At 36.6% G+C, this 22,167-nt stretch overlaps 1 protein-coding gene across 1 annotated transcript in view; it reads left to right on the top strand.

Moving 5' to 3' along the window:
* The window catches only part of Prkg1 (protein kinase cGMP-dependent 1), a 1,109,494-nt gene that overhangs the window by 58,923 nt on the left and 1,028,404 nt on the right, over positions 1-22,167 (top strand). The window contains 1 exon segment of the mRNA XM_028895018.2: positions 15,320-15,486. Coding sequence (XP_028750851.1) covers positions 15,320-15,486 — 167 coding nt within the window.

The raw sequence follows: 22,167 nt of genomic DNA, 5'->3' as shown, positions 1-22,167 counted from the left end.
CTTCCCCTTCTCCATCCTGAGATTTTGCTTTGTTTTTTTGAGACAGGGTTTCTCTGTGTAGCTTTGTGCCTTTCTTGGAACTTGCTCTGTAGACCAGGCTGCCCTCGAACTCACAGAGATCCGTCTGCCTCTGCCTCCTGAGTACTGGGATTAAAGGTGTGCACCACCACCGCCTGGTGCATCCTGAGATTTTTTGTCTGTTTTGAATTTGTGCAGGTCTTGTGCATGTTGTCACAGTCTCTGTGGGTTCATATGTGTATCAGCCCTGTAGTGTCTGGAAGACACTCTTTCCTTGAAGTCATCCATCACCTCTGGCTCTTACTATCTTTCCACCTCTTCTTCTGTACCCTGAGACTTAAGAGGAAGGGTTTAATAAAGGCATCCCATTTAGGGCTGAGTGCTTCAAAGCTTCTCTCTATATATTTTCTAGTTGTGGATATCTGTGTTAATTACCATATACTGCAAGAAGAAGCTTCTCTGATGAAGACTGAGTAATGCATTGATCTATGGGTATAGTAATATGTCATTAGGAGTTGTTGTATTGCTATATTCCTTTAGTAGAATAATCATAGTAGGTTTTTATCCAAAGACCACGACCTACCTAGTATCAAGTTCTTGGTCACTTTAGCAGCGTCAAGTCTGGGTTCCATCTCATAGAGTGGGTCTTAAATTCATTCAAAAAGTGGTTGATTGCTCTGATCACATTTGTGCCACTGTTGTACCAGTTTATTTTGTAGGCAGGTCAATATTATAGGTTTCAGGATTTAACTGGGTAATATTGAAGCAAAGTATAATCACTTTTATCTGATAGCATGTAGAGTACCTCCTAGAAGTATGAACACTAACTAGTCAATGGGGGCAAAACTCCTAGTTGAGAACCAGCTAAATTTCTTCATGTTCAATGATAGAAGTAATGATATTGCCTTTGGTCATCCAACTTTACTATTAGGTTGTGGAAGGTAACTAATAGCCTTATCAATAGCTTTTGATGTTGGGGGTTTCCTGAGACCCCTTTAGCCAATGACTCAACAAGTTGTAACTCATTTTTGCCATTGGGGGGTGGTTTGCTTTCTGATATAAAATGTCTAGTTGAGGCATTGTATCTCCCACTATATGGTGACTCTATTTAAATTCCTTACATATATTCCTAATGTATATATATGGAAGCTTCTACAGTACTAGGTCTCCATGTAGCTTTTCAAGAGGCCTTCAGTATCAGTTGTCTCTCCTTATATTCTCTCTTTTACCCTGCACTTCCCCTCCTCCACTCCTCACTTGCTCTTCTTCATCTAGCTTCCCTTTTGCCTCTCTACAACACTGTATTCTATTTCCCCTTCCGTGGACGATCTACTATTGATGTAACCAACCGTCTTATTAAATAAGAAACACAGAAACAATGTAAAAGAGAAAGCCGAGAGGTCAGAGCTCAGAGCTAAAATCTCACCCTTCTTCCTGCTGTCCCAGCTTCGTGAAAAGAGAGCTACTTCCTGTCGGTTCGTTTTTTTTATAGTATGTTGTTCTGCCTTCTCATTGGTTGTAAACCCAAACACATGACTGCCTCGTCACTGTCTGAATGTACAGCCCCCTAGGTCTTAAAGGCATATGTCTCCAATGCTGGCTGTATCCCTGAACACACAGAGATCTTATGGGATTAAAGGCGTGTGCCACCACCGCCACACTCTTGCTATGGCTCTAACAGCTCTGACCCCTGGACAACTTTATTTATTAACATACAATCAAAATAATATTTCAGTACAATTAGATTACCACCACAATCTACCTCTCCCCACAATCACTGCCTGGGTCCCTTATTAGCTACCTAGCCTTTATGCTTCTTTGCACTGAAGCACACATGGAAAACTTAAATGTTAACATCCATATGTATGAGAAGACATACAGCATTTGCTGTTTGGGGTCTCAATTATTAAAATTATTTACCTTTCATTTGTACATTTTCTACCCATCATGTTTTCAAAAGCGGTAGTGAAGGAGTTGACTTTTTAAATGGCTAACATCCCCCAGGAACACAAGGAATAAATAAGTGTGATGGTAACTTGAGGAGTCTAGAGTTCAAAGTAAAAGAAGGTATTCATTTTATTATGTGCAAAAACTGACATTTAGAACTCCAAAATATTATATTCGGCACAGAACTCTTAATGATCCTCATGGCACAGTCATTCCTCTGAATGGTGTCATTTACAACACAATTCTCAGCTTAGGAAATAAATGGAGGGGTGGGTAATGAGGCTTATATAGTGGTGAATGAGTCAAAGTATGATTAATATTGAGTCACTTTGATGTTCTCTATTGCCTGCCTTTCTCCCTGATGCCTTTTTTTTCTTTATCTGCAGTAAGTTGGCATGCGAATCAAATCTGCTAAACCAGTTTCTTGCATGAATTATTCTGTCAGGCTGCTAACAAATATATTTCCTCAACATTAAGGGAGACTTCTCACTGCCAAGATGGCGGTCTAATTTTGATTTAATTCTGGTTGATTGCCATTTTACTCTGATAAATGAGGAAGAAACTGGTTTTTTTAGATACTACTGGCACCACAATAGATGTTACAGGTTTTCCTATGTATCTATCTAGTTGTGTGTGTGTGTGCATGCACAATCCTCCTCTTTATAAAACACAAGAATGTAAGTCTTACCATCTTTCTTTTTGAGTTATTCTTTTTCCAATAAAATTTCAGTTTCTCTGAAACTTGTGTGCGTAAGGAAATCTAAGGAATAAACCCACAGGGATAAGCCTGGGGAAAGCAGTGTTAATTATTGCTAGACTAAAAGGCAGAGCTCATTTGTAATGAATGATTGATGTCAGAGCTAGCCAGACCAATGATATAAAGTTGTTCATATTAAAAATTATGGCTGTGGGGGCTGGAGAGATGACTCAGTGGTTAAAAGCCTGTACTGTTCCTGCAGAGGACCCAAGATAGGATTTCATAACCCATGTCAGGTGGCTCACAGCCACCTGTAACTCCTTCTTCGGGACATTTGATACCTCTGGCCTCTGAGGCACACTGCACTCACATAGTATCCTCCCTACACATAATTAAAAATGTTAAAAATAAATTTTTAAAAAATATGGCTCTTGTGGCAATCAAAAGGAACATCAGCCATTGTTACCTCCTTGAAATGTGTCTTTCCAGATGTATACTGCCCTAGGCCTATTTCAAGATCCTTGCTATTTCTAATCTTATATAGTTTAGAAATCTCCCTTCTTTCCCTTCGCCCCACTTCTGGGTTAGTTTGATCCCTGGGAGCCTGTCATGTCTTCAGGCCCAAGCCTTCTTGAGAAACGGCACCAATGCACATGCATTTACTCCAACTGGATGTTTAGGATGCCTCTCTCTCTGTCATTCTCATATCAATGGTGCCAGTCCTGTAGTGTTTACCTGCAAAATATTACTTTGAAGCTGTTCACATTTCCATATATTCCTTCTGTCACCCTTCAAATATAGCCCCTGAGCTTTGTAACTGTGGGCCACATCCCCACATAGGGCAATGTAACTGGATGTACAGGTCATGAAAAATGATAAACAGAAAAGGTCAATGAATTTACAATGATCAAAATTTAATTCAAAATCAAGTTCTTAATGAATCTGAGATGTTTCTGGCAGCACTCAGGCATGTTGCTTCATTTGACTTGGTTCTGAGCACACAGATGTACCCTCTATGCTGCAAAATCCCTTGTGCTATGCAAATCCAACAAATCCAAATGTCCAGGCTTTCATTTGATAATATATAAGATTTGAATTGCAGAATTTATACTTTTTAGTGTGCATTTTCTGCATTCATAGCAACATAATCATCTAATTATAGAAAACACAGATTTTTAGTATTTTTACTATCAATCCTAAGCATGTATCACGTTAGTATTTCTTTGGACTGTATGTTGTGCTAGTTCAGCTTTGATAGCTTCAGACAAACCAGAATCACTTGGGTGCAAACCTCAACTTATGAATTGCCTCCATCAGACTGGCCTGTGGGCATTTTTGGGGGACATTTTCTTCATTAATGATTGATGTGGGAAAGCCCAGCCTGCTGTGGATGATGTCCTCCCTGGATAGGTGGACCTGGATTATAAAACAAAGCCTAAAAGTCCACAGAAAGAAATATAAATAGCATTCCTCCATGGTCATGGCCTTAGTTCACACCTCCAGATTCCTGTCCTGCTTGTGTTCTGCCCTGAGGCTCTTCATTGATGGCCCATTCTCTAAGCCACGTAAGTCCCTTTCTTTCCAAGTTGATTTGGGTCAGTGTTTTATCACAGCCACAGAGAAGCAAACTTGGGACATATGTTGTTAGAATGTTTAATTTTAAAAATTAGTGCTTGAGTGGCCAACTTGAGTTTCATATAAATTGTTAAATGAGTTTTGGCTCAAGGTAAGAATATTATTTTCAATAGTTTCTGAAGTGACCTATAACATCTTTCTGCCATCTTGTACTATGTATTTATATGAAATGGCATTCTTAGCATTGATGATAATAATAAAATCAAAATATTGAGGAACTCTGAAAAATATTGATAATGCTCTGAATCCCAAAATGTCAAGTATTTAGCCAAGATCTATTTTTTTGTGCAAAAATAAACAAGCACTCTACCTCATTAGTATGCAAAATTGCTTTTGTCTTTGATAAACATTTGAGTTTTTTTAAAATAAATTTCTTCATGGTTTATTAGTGTTTAATTTATATACCTATTATGTATCTATATATTTACATACTATTATGTGTATCTGTATACCTAGGGTTGTGTGAAACTTCTGTGGCTAAAGAGGGAGATTAGGGGAAGAGTTTAAGACCTAGGTCACCATTGTATCTTGCTTAAAATAGTGTAGTGTCCTTTCTGAGTCTTCCTTCTGGTCTCCTTTCACATGACATCCTAGTTTATTGACTGAAATCCTCATGATCTCTTAAAAACATAAGTCACAGCATAGCATTGACTATCCTACTTTCATTCTCCTCAGAGATTCACGTTCCATCCAAAGTCTAATTCTTTCCAAAGAGCTTGCAGGTCCCTGTCTAAACCAGACTCTGCTCAAGTCTGCAAATTCATCTCCAGCTGCCTCCCCTCCTGCCCAAAAGCTTCTAGCTCAAACTCAAGGGCTGTTTTAAGACCCTAATATTGGCCCCCAAATAACCAGCTCCTTCTGGTTTATATATATTCCTTTAAGGCTTCTATATGGTGGCTTACTTTATCTTGAAACTTCTGCCTACATGTTTCATTTTCGTACTTGTTTTAATTTCAGACCTGAAATACACCTCCCTCTAACCTTCTGCATTATTCACCTTTATTTTTTAACCTTCCAGACATTTTCTATACATGTCTCTAGTGCTCACGTTGTATTTCTTTCCTTTTCTACTATCATCTTAGCTCCAAGAAAACAGGCATCTCCTTCCCCTTATTCCTGTGCAGATGGTACCTAGTACCATGTCTTATATGAGACATCCAAGGAATGCCTTGGTGATTGAATGAGTGGATAAAGACCAGAAGGTTCCGACTGAGCAGATGACTAAAAGGTTTACACACCTGAAGTAGTGTTTCCTATAAAAGGGTTGTGGGACGAAAATCTAAAGTTGTATTTGCTGTTTTTTTACTAACTGCTAAGACTCAGCGCTTTCTGCAAGGAGTTTTTATGTGTGTGGGTTGGGGGTGGAAGGATAAAGTGAATTAACATAGGTACTGAAACTCCTGATAGATTGTCCAACTCCAAGTGATTGGTCCTAAACACATGTACCCAGTAGTGACACTAAGTGGACTTAGGTTATGTGTGTGTTACTATTATGGTTATAGAAGGGGTTATAATTTGAGGGGAAATGGTAGGAGACATAGTCGGAACCGGTGGGGGAGGAGTGGAAATTACAGAAGTAAAACATCTGTATTAAGAATTTTCAGAAAAATATAAAAGCACCCAAGATGCTCTTTCCTACATATTACTCTCACTTAGACCTGGAATATCCCTGGGGGAAGTGCAGGGATTTCCATGTTCCCCACCCTATTCACATACCTCCATCCTGCCTCTAATCTCCTTCTTCCAGAAGCTGACAGCAAAGCAGAAGCTGTGACAGATCTGTGTGCAGAGTGCCATCCAGTAATTCCTGTACCTTTGTTTTCTTTTAATTGACAAATATTAATTTGTGATATACAAGGTGATGTTGTAATACATGAACAGACTATGAAATGGTCACATCAGAACCATTAGCATACGCAACCCCTCAAATAGTGATCATTTCTTCATTGTGAGAATATTCAAAATCCCCTTCTAACTGTGTTGAAATATATGCTCTACTGACCTCACTATGTAATCGTCTTCCAGAATTATGAGTAGAGTTCATTTCCCCAAAGTATATTTTTATTGGCAGCAACCTTAGTTCAGTCTTTAAATCTCTTCGTGGGAGGTTGTCGCTGCGTTTTAAATGCATCAATCACTACTGCCTGCATATACCTGCAGTAGCTGATATTTAGGCCTAGAAATGCTTTACTGAAAAGATAATAAATATTAACTACTTGCTTCTGAAAGGAACAAACCTTCAGAGGACAACATACTACATGATAAATAGGTAGTGAATGAAAGTTAGGAAATCACATTTATTTATCTTCACATTTCTCTGCCTCCCTAACCCTCTCTGACATCTCCAGTGAAAACTTAAGGTAGTTAATTCAGATTATAGTATCTAAATCATGACATGGAGACATACATCTAATATTATAAAATCAACATATTAGGTTCTACTATATGCAAAGTACTTAATGTTTATTACCATATCCAGATTCCTGAAATAAAATAATTTGATAGGTCATTAATTAAATGAGTTTAAAATGGTGAGTTTTATTATTTTGTTAATTTTTCTTAGACTTTTTTCCCTATAGACACAGTGGAAACTTCTATTTCTTTCATGAATTTTTTGTGGGGAGAACCTAGGACCTCCTATATAAGGGCAAGTGTTCTCCCACTGAGCTGTTCTTCCAGCTACCTAGGAGCTTGCTTTTTCTGTTGAATTAAAACACAAACATTCATCTTAATTCATGGTTACACTTCCATAGACTTTATTCCTCTGCCATCTCTGTATATAGAGGCCATCTGGGACAGAAGGTACAGAATGGGAAGGAAGAAAGTGAGAGAGGAAATGTAAGTATACTAGATCACAATCAGTTGACCCCCATTGCTAAGCTCAGGAGGTGTTGGTCCATAGAAGAGGTGAATCCCCCTGAATGAACCAACATGAATGTTTAAATTTACTTTCATTAATTTATTTTCTTTGTGTGCATATGCAGGCAAAAAGTCAGCATCAGGTGTCTGTTTTGTTTTATTTTCCAATGCAAGATTTCTCTGTGTAATAGCTCTGGCTGTCCTCAAACTCACTTTGTATACCAGGTTGGCCTCAAACTCACAGAGATCCTACTGCTTTGCCTCTGGAGTGCTGGGATTAAAGGTGTTTACCACCACCACCCAGCTTTTTAGCATCAGGTGTCTTTACAGTCTCCATCTTAATTTTGAGACAGGTCTCTCACTGACCTAGAGCTCATTATCACAGCTAGACTGGCTGAACGAGCAAGTCCTTGGGCCCCTCCTGACTTTGCTCCTCCAGAACTGTCATGACATGAATATGCCATCAACCTGGCTTTTTATGTGAGTACTGGGGATCTCAACTTCGATTTTGATGCTTGAACAGCAAACACATTACTGACTGAGCCATCTCCCCACCCCCATGTTCTGTGAAATCATTCCCAGGGAGACATGAGCAAATGTCTACTTACCCCAGATAGGGAATTGACAACAGACTGAAATGTGGATACCACCAAAGTCCAACTACGAGAACCTGTAGAGATTTTTGGGAAGTGTATAGGAATGTGGGTGAGGGGTTACTAAATGAACCAGAAATGACTCAGAGACAGGTGTGTCATCGAAAGCCCAGTCCAGCATGGGAACCAGCCCTTGCCCGCTGGAAACCTGGAGAGCACTGTCTAACTAGCAGGCAGCCAAAGAGTTGGGAGAATGTCTTCCTAGTTAGTTCCATTGGCCCGAGCCTCTTCCAGGCAGCTTGGCTGATCTGTATGCTTTCTTGGGAGCTTTCCTTGCCTCTCTGCCTTCCAGGTATCTGGTGGTCTGAGCCACTTTTAGGCATCTCAGCTTGTCAGTGTGTTTCTCAGAAGTCCTTACTGTTTATATATGCTTGGGAGTGGAGGGGTCTAGTATTTGGACAGTTTGACAGACTTTCTAAGTATTTGAGTTGTTTACTTTTTGAGCTTAAGGGGTTCCTCTGAAAGATGGAATCTTCCACCACCACCACCACCACCACCACCACCACCACCACCACCCCACTCAGAAGATCCCGTGTCTTAAAGAGCTTCCCTCTAAGATGGAAGATTTCATCTGGAGGAAATTGCTATGTAAAACTTTTTAAGCCACAGAATTATTGTCAAATGGGAGTGCTTTCCTACTTCTACTGCTACAGTGAATTTATTGTCCTTTATCCATGTGAATTTAAAGAATAAAAGGCTGATGTATATGAAAGAGAGGTATGGACAGTAAGACATAGAAACAAAGGAACAGAATGATAGAAAATGAATGAAGAGATGTAAACATGAATGTAAGAAACAAAGGTTTGTATTCTAGGTTGGTTGTCAATGATCTTGAACATCAACTCCCCAGGTCTTGCATTTCTTGGTGCTTGTATTTTCTTACATGCCAAGCAAGTATAATAGTCATATGTATTCTCCCTCCTGCTCAGCTTAAGGCATCATGGAATGAAAGGTCCTATGTAGGGCTGCTTGGAAAGCATAAAATAGTCTTTTCAGATGAAAGAGAATGTTATCCAAACACAATTGCTACCTTTGCAGATTTTTTGCATAATATTTACTTGTGGATTTTATAATTAGGGTAATTATTTGAAATTGGGAAATAAAATTTAGCTTTAGAATTAGAAGTTGAAGCATTTAGGGAAAGTGTGGTCTCAGAAGCCAAACAGATTAATCTTTAAATCCTGACTGTGCCTGTGACTTTCTAAGTAAGCATCATTGACCATGTTGAAAACGCTCTGAATTCCACTTTAATGAACTCAGAGAACCACAATGAAGCATAAATGAGGCAAAGAATTTTGCATATTGCAGAACACAAAGAAACTATTTAATTCATATCAATAGTGGTCCAGCTACTGCGACCGTGACAGTGACTTAGGTTGCTAGGCTGGGGCTGAATTTTTCCATTTGTTTTCAGAAGCTTAGGACCCACACAGCTTTTACAACTAGGACTGAGAATTAACTTTTTAGTTCTGTTTTCAATTTCCCTTTAGGACGATTCAAAGTCCCTCATGTATCAAAGCCTGATACCAAATAGTATTTGGAGAGAAAACAACCAGGTCTATCAAAGTTTTTGCTTCCTGAGACATGTCAGATAGTAGTAGAACCAGGTTAAGTTTGGTTTCAGTCGACTGAAATTAGATGACTTGAGTGAATTAACCAAGTTGTTATTTTCAGCCAAGGGAAAATGTACACACTGGAGTGTGAGGCAGGCAGAGCTAGCAGAGGATCATGTTATTTTTATGCTGTTAAATGCAAGCTCATTTAAATGGTATGGTAATTTATCCCAGAGACTAATTGTTTTTAAATGATTCATTTACTCTTTGATTATAGAAATCAAGGCATTACAGCAATTTAAATGACAATGTGTAGTGTGGTAAAGGTTTGAGGCACTTGGCCCTAATATCATAACATCCAACTAGGTCCTGAAGTTTTCTGAGATGGTGACTAACTTATTGAGTGTTCATAGTTTGATTGTGTTAACCATCCTGGAAACAAGTGGTTTCTAAAAGGCTTGTTATTTAACTCATTGAAAGTTCAAAAATGCTGTGTGATGTTGAATTGCAACTAGGCATATAAACTTAGGCCATGTGTCGTGTTCTTTTCAATCATTGCCCAGTTTTGTTGTGTGGGCATATGGACGTCAGTGATAGAGTTAATTCCTAATAGATGTAACTACATAGTTCTTAACATTCTTCAGTGTGATGAGTGTGGTTTTGCTTTTTCTCAAGAAAAGCACTTTACAGCACTTCTATGAAACCTAACATGCATTTTTCTGATACCAAAGAGGAAGCTTAGAGAACAAGAATTTGATCTGGGCTTTTTTGGTGATTGCTACATTTTAAGTTAGGTTTACTTCTGTGAATGACCAGATACGTGTATCCATATTTGCACAGATGAATGACTTGCATAGTTGAATGGGAGAATTTTAATACTGACTCTTTTGAAAACTAATAAACACCTACAAAGAATGGTGATTTTCCTGTCATTAATATAAGCCTCTATTATCTGCCAATAGCTAGCCTGTGATTTCAAGAGCTATTTATCATTGTTCTTAGTCAGTGATAATGAAGGGGAACCTTACTTTAAAAAGGAGAATGCTTATGTTATCATCTAAGTGACATTTTAGCAAATGAATATTTTATGGGCTAACCAGATTTCCCTATTATCAATTATTATTTCTAGAATTAATTCACTCTGATTTCATAATTTACGGCAATGGAACTAAATTTTCTGTTTTAGAGCTTGAGAAAAATAGAAAAAAGTTACAACATATACATTACCAAAAAATTTAATGTTATTAGTTACCTATGAAAAACACTACTGTTGTACATTTTATACTGTTGATGCCAATGTTTTATATTAAATACTCATTTTGCCTCTGAAGGCTAAAAAAGCTTTATATTTCCTCATGCATATTTTTGCTATAAGATTGGAAAATGCTAGCCGAATTGGTAGATGTGAACATTCTGACCTAAAGTCATTGTGGATGGGTTTTCAATTTCGAAGAAATACCAAAATTGTCCAATGGGATTAGCCAATTAAGTTTTACCTTTAAAAAAGTGTCAGCTGGTCCTATTAATTCTCAGCCATCTGGAACCTGTAGAGTGGACCCAAGAAGACTGTGCCAGAGAAAGGATACATTCTAAACAGGATCTTAACTAAGTGGCAGCCAGAGAACTATTTCAAGAGACTTTATTTATTTATTCTCTGAGAGGTGATTGCTCAAATATATCATAGCAGATAGATGGAGTTATCTTTCTGAAATGACTCACAGAATTAGAACTGCCAGGTGGTCTTGCAAGAACTGCATCTGGATGAAAAGGCTATGGATTGTCATGAGGGATAGGATTTGGGAGTTCCTAATTGTAGAGACCGTATTCTAGGCTGCAGTGAACTTCAATTGCATTGATCACTTTTCCTGATATCTGAGCCCAAAGCTGACCACTGAGGACTAAAGAGATGGATACATTTTTTTTTTCTTTAAATGGTTGATTATAGAAGTTTTGTGTTTGAAGTTTTGTGTTCAGTTATTAGATTGTTTTGGCTGGTTTCCATGCTTAGAGAGAACTTAATGGCTGCGACTATTTCAGTGCCTAGACATTCTTTCCACACTGAAGAATTAGATGTAATTCATACTCTGCTGGGGAAAGCTGCATGTGGCATCATTGTCATTGCCTTGGATATCACGGAGGGTACTCTGTCCTAAAAATGAGAGTGAAGATTTCAGGCCTCTGGAGATAGTTCTTAAAACCATAGAGAACATTTTATTTTGTTCTTGGCATGTGAGAATTGCCTGAAAGTCCTTTATTCAAGTTCCTATGGGAAAGGCCTAAAATGTCTGTTAAAAGCCTGGGCTTTGGATATCACTTCCTGACAAGATCAACTTGGAATTCCGTCTTAGGTAAGGTTACTTTTGCTGTGAGAAACACTATAACCAAAGCAACATGGGGAGGAAGGGTTTATTTGGCTTACACATCTACATCACAGTTCGTCTACATCACAGTTTGTTACTGAAGAAAGTCAGGCCAGAAACTCAAGCAGGGCAGGAATGTGGAGGCAGAAATTATGCAGAGGCCACTGAGAAGTACTACTTATTGGCTCAATCTTCATGGCTTGCTCAGCCTGCTTTCTTATAGACACAGGGCTATGAGCCTAGGAGTGGCCTCACCCACAATGAGCTTGGGCCCTCCCCCATCAATCACTAATTAAGATCAGGCCTAAAGCCTAATCTTATGTGGGTATTTTCTCAGTTGAGGCTCCCTCCTCTTCCATGGGTCTAGCTTGTGTCAAGTTGGCAGGAAACTAGCCAGACAAACTAGATCACACAGAGGCCCAAAATTTCCATCTTGCTGTAATGCAGAGATAGATTACTTGTGATATTTTAATTGACAGAGTGTCATTTGACAAAATCTGTGTGGAGGTATCAATGATAAGTCCTAGGTCTTCTATTGATCAGCATTTATCCATCTATCCATCCATCTATCTATCTATCTATCTATCTATCTATCTATCTATCTATCATCTATCTATCTCTGTCTCTCTATCTGTCTGTCTGTTTCTGCAGCATTGGAGATTAAAGCCAGGGTTTCATGAATGCTAGCACTCTAACTCTGAACTTCACTTACAGCCCCATAAATTTGTTCCATGCTAACACAGGTGCACATATGAAGCCTAGAGTAATTTTCTTCAGAGACTCGAGATTTAGTGATCTCCATCCAAAATGAGATTTGAGAAACATGTGTCCCTGGAATGTTTTGGCACTCTGTCCTGAGTACTTGGGGAATTTGCATGGTTGTCAGCGATGGTCTTGGAGCTCCTTGTTTTACCATTTCTGTATTCATATGATAGGTCAATACCACTCTATATGAGGAAAATGCCTTTGCTCAAATGAATTTACTCTAGATAAAATCTCTGCTATTTGGGGAAATATTTATAAATTAATGTATATGAGACTCAATAAGAAGGTACCACTAGCCTTCGTGAGGTCACAGTGAGAAAGATAGTTAAGCATGCAAACTTCTTGAAGACAACTTTTGCATCTTGTTTTAAACTCTGAAAAGAAGCAATGCAATTTTGGCCTGAAAACAAAGTTTCATGCACATAGGAATTTAAAAATAAGTCAGGCTGGGCGGTGGTAGCGCACGCCTTTAATCCCAGCACTCGGGAGGCAGAGCCAGGTGGATCTCTGCGAGTTTGAGGCCAGCCTGGGCAGCCAAGTGAGTTCCAGGAAAGGCGCAAAGCTACACAGAGAAAAACCTGTCTCGAAAAAACCAAAAAAAAAAAAAAAAAAAAAAAAAAGTCAGAACACCAGAAATCATGCAGTGGAAGGACTCTGCCTCAGCTGCCTCAGAAACAGGACTTTTAAGATCAAGACATCTTGAGATTCTTAATACCTTTTCATCTATCACCATCACTTTCTGAAGTGAAAATTCCTGCCATTAGTGCTCACAGGATGTCAAGAATATAAAAGCCAACCTCCTGAAGAGTCAGATCCCGGATGCCAATCATGGCCTGCGATCATTAATTAAATGGAAAATAGATTAGTTTTATTTTCCTCAAAGTAGCTACTGTTTATGTTTTACTTTTGAAATGATTTTTTTTTTTTTACTGAAAAATGCATGCCCATTCTAAACTTCAGAAATTGGGAAACTATAAATGTAGAAAATTAGAAAAAAAAACATAATTCTGTCACAAAAGGCCACAAAGTCAAAATTCTGTTGGTTTCCTCTTGATATTGTTTGAAGTCATGATTGGACAATTTGGTACATTCCTCACATTGCTGCTTCTGCAGTCATTGCTACTATCAAGTTTATCCCTCCCTGTTTACTGAACATAATTTTGTATCGTCATTAGGCTTTACATAGAAACCTGTTCCGTGTTTTTTTTTTTTTTTAATTCTTCTTCTTAAAAAATGGCATCTTCCAGATGACACAATGGAAATTTAGAAAAGTAAGGAACATTTTAGAGCCGGCCAGACTATCTATCTGAAGTCCTAACTATATGTAACTTCAAGGCCTATTATTTTTATGATATTCATTATACTTATATTTGCCGTAAAACAATTCTGCATAATGCTTTTTCACATAAAATATCACAGCTCTCTCTATGCCTCTAATATTATGCATGAATGTATTTTAATATTATTTTAAAAAATGAGATTAATATAACTACATCTCTCCCTTCTCTTCCCCCCCCCCAGGCCCCCAATATACCTCTCTTTGCTTCCTTCCAAATTCATTTTTAATTGCAGTACAGCCATCCATTTTCAGAGTTTTTCATAGAAATTAAGTTGTAAGTATTTTTAGTTTTATGTATGTCTCTTTAATGTTTAAACTCAGATCACTATGAAGCACACAGTGTGTGAAGATCAGGCCAGTTCGTCTCAGCCTAGATGAGAAGTCACACAGAGATGGAGGCCACAGCTGGTACTTCAGCAAGTAGTTCCTATTGCAGGCCATTTCTCTGAGAACCAGTGTGTGTTGTCAGAGTCAGTGTGAACAAAGGCCAGCTTGTGTTCACATTTTACAAATTCAAATCATTCAATATAAAATTCCAAGTGTGCTGCTCCACATGTCCTTTAATGAAAGTCCCGTAATGAAAGGATTCAGCTTTCATTAAACCCAGTTTCTGACTTATACTATAATTGTTTCCCTCTTGACAAGCTATTTCTTAGCACTGTTTTCTCTGTTTTTTATACCCATAGTAAGTGGTGTGGAACTTCTTATCCCTCAGTGAATAAAATTATCACACTTTTTTAAGTTCTGCAAACTTCTCTTATAACCACTGAATCCCAATTGCAAATTTTGTTTATATCTTTCCTACTGGCTATCTGTTTTTAAATCCAGTTCTAAATCATATGCTTTTTGAATATCTTGTTCAACATAGTTTCATCTGTCTTGTCAGTCTAAATGAAGATACTCATAGAAATAATGTTTTCTACAGAAAGAAGACATTCAGATGAAAGGTCATCACATTTCTGCCAGTTGTTTCAATGAGATAATTAAGAATCTACTTCTTAAAAAATCTTCAGCTAGACTATTTCTTGAGCACCCATAACACAAATGGCATTAGTAGTAGAAATATGGTGTACAGAAAAGAGCGAATTAAAAACATAAAGTCTAGTAGATGATGCATAGAAGATTATGAATTTTCTTTTATAATATATAGTATAATATTTATTTCTTTTATAATTTTGTAAACTTAGCATCTATTCTTAGATCAAATTATAAATTTTAATTTAATATTCATCTATTGTTTTTTCCACACAATCTTTGTAGAGTAACACATTTTGAAACTATATGCTTGTTGTTTGTGTGTTGATCATTTACTTAATTATAGTTTGCTTGGAGGAAAACTTCTTGTCCTCTTTCTGCTGTCACCATGCCTTGTGTTCATGCCTTTCAAGAAGATTCATCGGTTGTATGCCAGAGAACTACATGGCTCCACTGAGCCTGGAAAACTATGAAAGACTGGTCAGATGCATCAGTAATTCCTCCCTCTCTTGCCTTAGGTCAAAGGATCTTATAAAGGAGGCCATCCTTGACAATGACTTCATGAAGAACTTGGAGCTGTCCCAGATCCAGGAGATTGTGGATTGTATGTACCCTGTGGAATATGGCAAAGACAGCTGCATCATCAAGGAAGGAGATGTGGGATCACTGGTGTATGTCATGGAAGGTATGGTCAGTAACCTGCTCCTCTGCCACTCATTCCTTCCCAATCTTCTCAGCTTCACAAGGATTGCAATGTATTCTGTGGAACAATGCCTGTCTTCCTTCTTTCATGGGGAAACAGTTTGCAAGAAGCTGAAATACTACTAGGTACCGTGGTTGTCTAATTGTATGAAGTTTTGGTGTTTAGGATATTAATCTAAGGATTCCATATGTTTTAACAGCTGGCAAAAGTTGATAATTGTGAAAACAACACTCTTTGGTAACTGAATGAGACTGCACACAGTTATACTCCTGAGCATGCTGACATTATATCAATGATAACTCAAGATAATGGAAAGTCTTTTAGGTCAGATAATCAGTGTCTTCAACTCTACCTTAACATTTAATATGTGACTAGGTTTCCTGTTATGATTCTTTCGGATAAAGATGATATTTTCAGTCACTTGCATATATATCACAGAGACAATGAAGCCTGAATGGCATATTAGCTGTCTAATTAATAAGAGGGTTTCACGAAACCTTCAGAAACTGAGATATAAATTGTTTTTGATGAATAACTTAGCCATTAGCTATGTAGATACATTTTATGCCTAAGTAAATTTAATAATGATTATTTCTAATTTGAAATTTATAATGCTGTATTTTACCTTTGTGGAAAGAATGTGAGATGATTTCTGAACTGCCTGAGATGAAAGTGAGTCCAGAAATGCATGTGCTATAAACTATTTGGTTCATTAGGTATGGCCAGTGTTTAGTCCAGGGCATTCATGTTGAGTGATTCCTGACTCTTACAACCACTTTCTAGTTTATAGGTCATTAAGATAAAATGTGCACTGGGGCAAGTCATACTTCCTCTGAGGTTCAACAACCCAATTTGTAAAACAGGAGATCTTCATGGCAGCATCCAGAGATGTTGCTGATTACCACAACTGAAAAAGTTTGAAAAGGCTGTTGGATTTAATAGGTAAAGGTTAGGAATGTTTCTCATTAAGCTAAAAGCCCCAAATAGTGTTTTTAAACCAAAATATCATTATTATTAACATTGATAATATCTGTGGGTTTTTGCTCATTTTACAGGATTATAAGGAAGTTAAATAAGATAACTTATATGAATATTTGATGTAAAGAGTAACACATAATAAAGTAATAATGTCTTATTTGTTTCTATTAAGTACTTGAAAGTTATGTGTTTCTTTGTGCTTTACCTTTAAAATTTTTCTTTGTATTATTCTGGAATATTCAGTTTTTACATAGTAGTGTCTATCATCTTTTCCTTTAACATTTCACATTTTGCTTACATTATAAGCTTCTGCTCAAAGCTGAAAAGGTATAAATATTCAGTTATGGTTTCTTCTGATAATACCAAAGCACAGTAAGCAAAAATATAAATATTATGCACTTGGTAGAGAATTGTGGGGATAGGAATGAATTTACAGGGTAGGTATGTTGTGAGACAGTGAGCAGAAAATATAGGAAAAAACTGGAAGAAATTAATAGGGTCCAAGTACAGATTATGAAACTAGAGGCATTCTCCTAGAAATGATTAAAGTTAGGCCTCATATTAAATGTGCCAATGATTCGATTAGTCAGATGTTGTACTAGTAAGGTATCTATGTAGAGCATAGCTACTGTATAAAGCAAGCTGCACTTTCAGTTTGATTGTCTTCAAATTGTAACCATTAGCATTCCACTGCAGCAATAAAAATTCAAAACTTGTGGCTTAAGTTTTCCTTCATCTTGAATATTTCTTAAAAATTAGATTTCCATAAGACCTTACAAATAGAAAGAAAAAAAACATATTTTTTATCTCCTTCCTTTCAAAGTGTAAGTGTTTTACTTTTACATATATGATTTATTGAATGTCAAGAACAATGTCCACTATACTGATCATGCTTATTTAAGCACTTTTCATATATAAAGCTCATCTAATATTCAGAATGGTCATGCATAAAGTCTAAATTTATTGTCTGGTTTTATAGAAGAGGGACTGAGATTTAATGAGGATATATTATTTTCCAGGTCAATTCTGGTAGTTAGGCAATCTTGATTCAGCACTTAAGCACTTAACTATGAGGGTGTGTCAAGGCTCTATAGGGAAACAGAACAAACTATATATATATATATATATATAGTAACAAACTATATATATTGTATATAGTATATATACATACACACATATATGATAGCTATTATATATTGTTTATTTAGACATATATAGATAATTATATTTATATATGTATATTTGTGTGTGTGTGTGTGTGTGTGTATGTGTAGTGAGAAAGACGTTTATCTTGAAACGGGCTCATGTGGTGGTTGTCCAAAATGCTCAGGGCTGCAATGGCTGAAGGTTGTCTGCTGTAGAATTCCCTCTTCTGTGGTGATAGATCCTTCTTTTGTCTATTTAGGTCATCAGCTGATTGAAGACTTCCATTCACATTTTGTATGATATTAAGCCTAACTTAAAGTTTACTCCTAATATTACTCTAATCTATAGCATACCTTGAAAGAAGTATCTAGGATAACAATTAAGCATGCGTCTGGTATCCTTGGAAGCCAAGTGGATATCACAAATTCATCCTATGCCAACTTGGTATTGTAGTTGGTTATTTCTTTTTTCTGTTTTGGCTCTATATTCTTCAGGGGTCCTACCACCCAGCTCCCAAATAAATAAAGCAAAGTCTTATCTTTATAATGAACGCTTGGCCTTAGTTTGGCTTGTTTTTTGCTTGCTTTTCTTAAATTAAATTATACCATGTACCTTTTGCCTCTGAACTTTTACCTTTCTCTATTTCTGTATATCGTTTCTCTCCTTCTTATTCTGTATCTGACTGGGTGGCTGGCCCCTTCTTTTCTTGATCCTTCATTCTCACCTCCCAGCTTTCTCCTCCTATTTTTTTCTCTCTGCCTGACAAACCCGCCTATCCTTTCTCCTGCTTTGCTATTGGCCATTCAGCTCTTTATTAGACTAATCAAGTGTTTTTGACAGGCAAAGTAACACAACTTCACAGAGATAAACAAATGCAATGTAAAAGAATGCAACACATCTTTGCATCATTAAACAAATGTTCCACACCATAAACAAATGTAAGGCATCTTAAAATAATATTCCACAACATGGTATATCTAATACATAGCAGTATTTAATCTTCAAAGATAATGAGCATCAAGCTCATATTCTGACATAAGGAGCTACCCTATACAACTGTAAATGAATGAACTCTTTCCCCAGAAAAGGATCAAAGTCTGTAGTTAGAATTTTCTTTGGGCTGCAAACCAGCTCCCAAATAAAGATACAGAGATGTATTATTAATTATGAATGCTCCACCTTAGCTTAGGCTTGTCCCACTAGCTCTTTTATCTTAATTTAACCTGTTTCTATTCATCTACATTTTACCTCAGGGCGTTTTACCTTCCTTTCATTCTATGTGTCCTATTTTCCTGCTTCCTCCCTTTCTGTCTGTCTGGCCCCTGGCATCTCCCTGGTGTCTCTTTTTCTTTCTTCCTCCCCCCACTGCCTCCAGCCTAGATTCTTCCTCCTAATTATTGTCCCTGTCTGGAAATTCCACCTATACCTCCTCCCTCACTATTGACTGTAGCTGGAGAGCTTTTCTCTCCGGGTCCCACCAAGTCCTGCCAGTCCCGGAGCCCACTTATAAAATAAACACACAGACACTTATATTATTTAAACTGCTTGGCCATTAGCTCAGGCCTATCATTGTCTAGCTCTTACTCTTATTTTTAGCCCATTTCTATTAATCTATACTTTGCCACGTGGCTCGTGGCTTACTTGCTTGTCCTGGCGGCGGCTCTAGGCAGTCTCCCTCTCTGCCTTCCTGTTCCCTCAATTCTCCTCTCTGTTAGTTCCGCCTATACTTCCTGTCTGGCTACTGGCCAATCAGTGTTTATTTATACAGAGTGATATCCACAGCAATTGACCATTCAGCTTTTTATTAGAGTAATCAGGTACCTTAGGTAGGAAGGTAAAACAGCAACACATCTTTACATAATTGAACAAATACAACACATCTTTAGTTAAACAAATGTTCTGCAACATAAACAAATGCAGGACATCTTTACTTAGTTAAACAAATGTAACATATTTTGGCATAGTTAAATATTCTACAACAAAAGTCCTTGGGTGATGTTCCCTTATCTTGATGATATCCTATAACTTAAACATTATGATGCAAAATAAACGACACTTAAATACTATGATGCAAAGTTAATACCTCATAGGTAAAGGAGAATTTAAAAAAAACAAATATTTTCTCATACATGTATATTTATGTACAACAAAAAATACTCATCAGAGAATATATTACTTCCTCTAATAAAGATAAATATACATTTTCACCACTGCCTCAATCTAATTTGAATAAATTTTATTTATCTTCTCTTCATTGTTAGAATGACTAAATAGCATATCATCATAATTACCCATTACAAACACCGTTTCAATTGTCGTTTTAAAAACAAGACTTTAAGTAATATATTAATATTCAGAGTCATGGACATTGTGTTTATGCTAATGATTGTCTTTAATAAACTCAATAAAATGACCATAATTGTATAAACTGATGCCAGCCTTTCTCTAAACAGAAATTAAAATCTAATCAATATGACTTTTGTTGATCATGTGCTTTTATCTTTATGTCAAAATGATTTAAATTTAAAAACTTTGTCATTAAATTTCTACAGATTTTAATTGAGAAATTGTTCTATTGCATAATTAGGTTTTTTAAGCCAATACATTCAATCTTCTCAAAGCTTACACAGCAATGTTCTTGATATAGAAGGATTCTTTTCATCTGTGAACATTAATATTTATAAAGAGTATAGTATGCTACAGTAAATGAATTGGATCTGAAGGATCTCTCACAAGCTTACTATCAAGATGTTCATGAAAACACTCAATGAACTGACAAAGAAAATCAGCCCAGTTTTCAAGTTTCTCTGTAGAGAAATTATTCTTTCAGACACTTAAAATTACAACCTAGTAAAATTATCACTTTCAAATTTCATCAAGAATTGTTTGGAATAGTACAGGTTTAAAGAAAAAAAACTGCCTAAGGCTCCTTTGAAATCTAAAATATATAAATGGTTTAGCATATATTGTATAGCTTATTCTCATGAAGAAATAGATTCTAAACTGATTTATGATGTTAACCCTCATTTAAAATAAATTTCTAATTTAGCAATTGCAAATACAAAATATATAGTCTTTAGGAATATAATGTGATATTTGACTAGTAGGAATTGCTAATTTTTAGTCTGCTGAAGTGTTTAATTTGTTTAGAGATGGCTTTTGCATAACTTTGTGGTTTTTCTTGTGGAAGCAGATTGCATTTTCATTTTAATCACAATGATGCTTAGTGTATTTTGAGAATTACCTATTTAAGTTCACTGTTTCAGTGGAATCATGGCATTTTATGAGATATTTACTAATTACAATAACTTATTTAAGTATTTCCTTGTCAGATACTGTTTAGTCACTTGCTAATTATTAAACTTTCTGTCTTCATAATGAATGATGCTATGAAACCATCTATCTATGAATTTGGTAGATAGAAAAACTGATGCTTGGGGAGGTTAGATCACTTGAATAAAATTATTCCATAAGTATATTGAAATATGAAGCTGAGCCCTGGATTTCCCATACCCAAGTACTCAGTAGTGCTAACTTAAGAACAGATTAGAAATGTAAGAATATGTGTTTTATGAATATCCCAATTCATAGACTCACAAAAGTTGCACATTATCAAACTACATAATGAAAAACGATATTATTGCAAGAAGGTAAAATGTCTGCCAAGGCTGTGTATCAATGGTTCATTAGGAAAGCATCTAAGACTTTTCAGATCTTCTGCCATTCAGGCTCCCTGACTAGTCTTGAACACTTGGCTGTAAGCTAAACTCTCTACAGACAATCTGGAATTAATTTTTCTCTTCCTTATTTCATCTCTCCTCATGGAAGAACTCTGTGATTTGTCTTAATTCTTAGTTCACCTTTGTGTGCTTTCTGTTTAAGATTAAATTCTTTGAACACTGGAAACCCCATTTTTTTCTGTCTAAAATCAATAGCATCTATTTTCACACGTTTAAATTTTAAAAACTCTTTTCAAGAGCCACTTCTTAGCTTGTAGCAGAAAGGATTGTTGGACTGGACTTTTGCACACTATCTTTAAGCAGTATCTGGTTATCCATAGCTGTTCTCACAGGGTGACCTCACTTGGTTTGATGCATTTTTGGCAAATTCAAAGATGTAGGTCTGCATACACTACATATTCTCATAACTATCTATAATTTTCATGCTGGGATCCTCCATGATAAACTTACACACTTCCCACTATAACTGCTAGTCCTCTCCAAAATTTTTATTCACTATATAGAATTAAATGAATTAAATGTTGTGAATACTGACATTCAAAGAGGGATTTTGTATGAAACTGGACATTTCAGTTAGCTTCAAAATGCTTACTGAGTGTAGGAAGGACTTGAATATTTTCAAGTTCCATATTCCTATGGAACTGTTCTTAGTAAATGTAACAAGTGAAACAGACCATTTTATTTACTGACATCAGGTGTTGCCTTTTGGCTTAAGTTTTCATGTTCATCCAGAAGCTACCTTTCTTTAGAACAACAGAAACATATGATGTTTTATAATTCCTTTAGAGAATCACACTTG

Source organism: Peromyscus leucopus, chromosome 1, assembly GCF_004664715.2.
Source record: "Peromyscus leucopus breed LL Stock chromosome 1, UCI_PerLeu_2.1, whole genome shotgun sequence".
In the NCBI taxonomy this organism is placed as follows: Eukaryota; Metazoa; Chordata; class Mammalia; order Rodentia; family Cricetidae; genus Peromyscus; species Peromyscus leucopus.
Note: the sequence above shows the minus strand (reverse complement) of the source record. Positions and strands in the feature narration are given on the sequence as shown.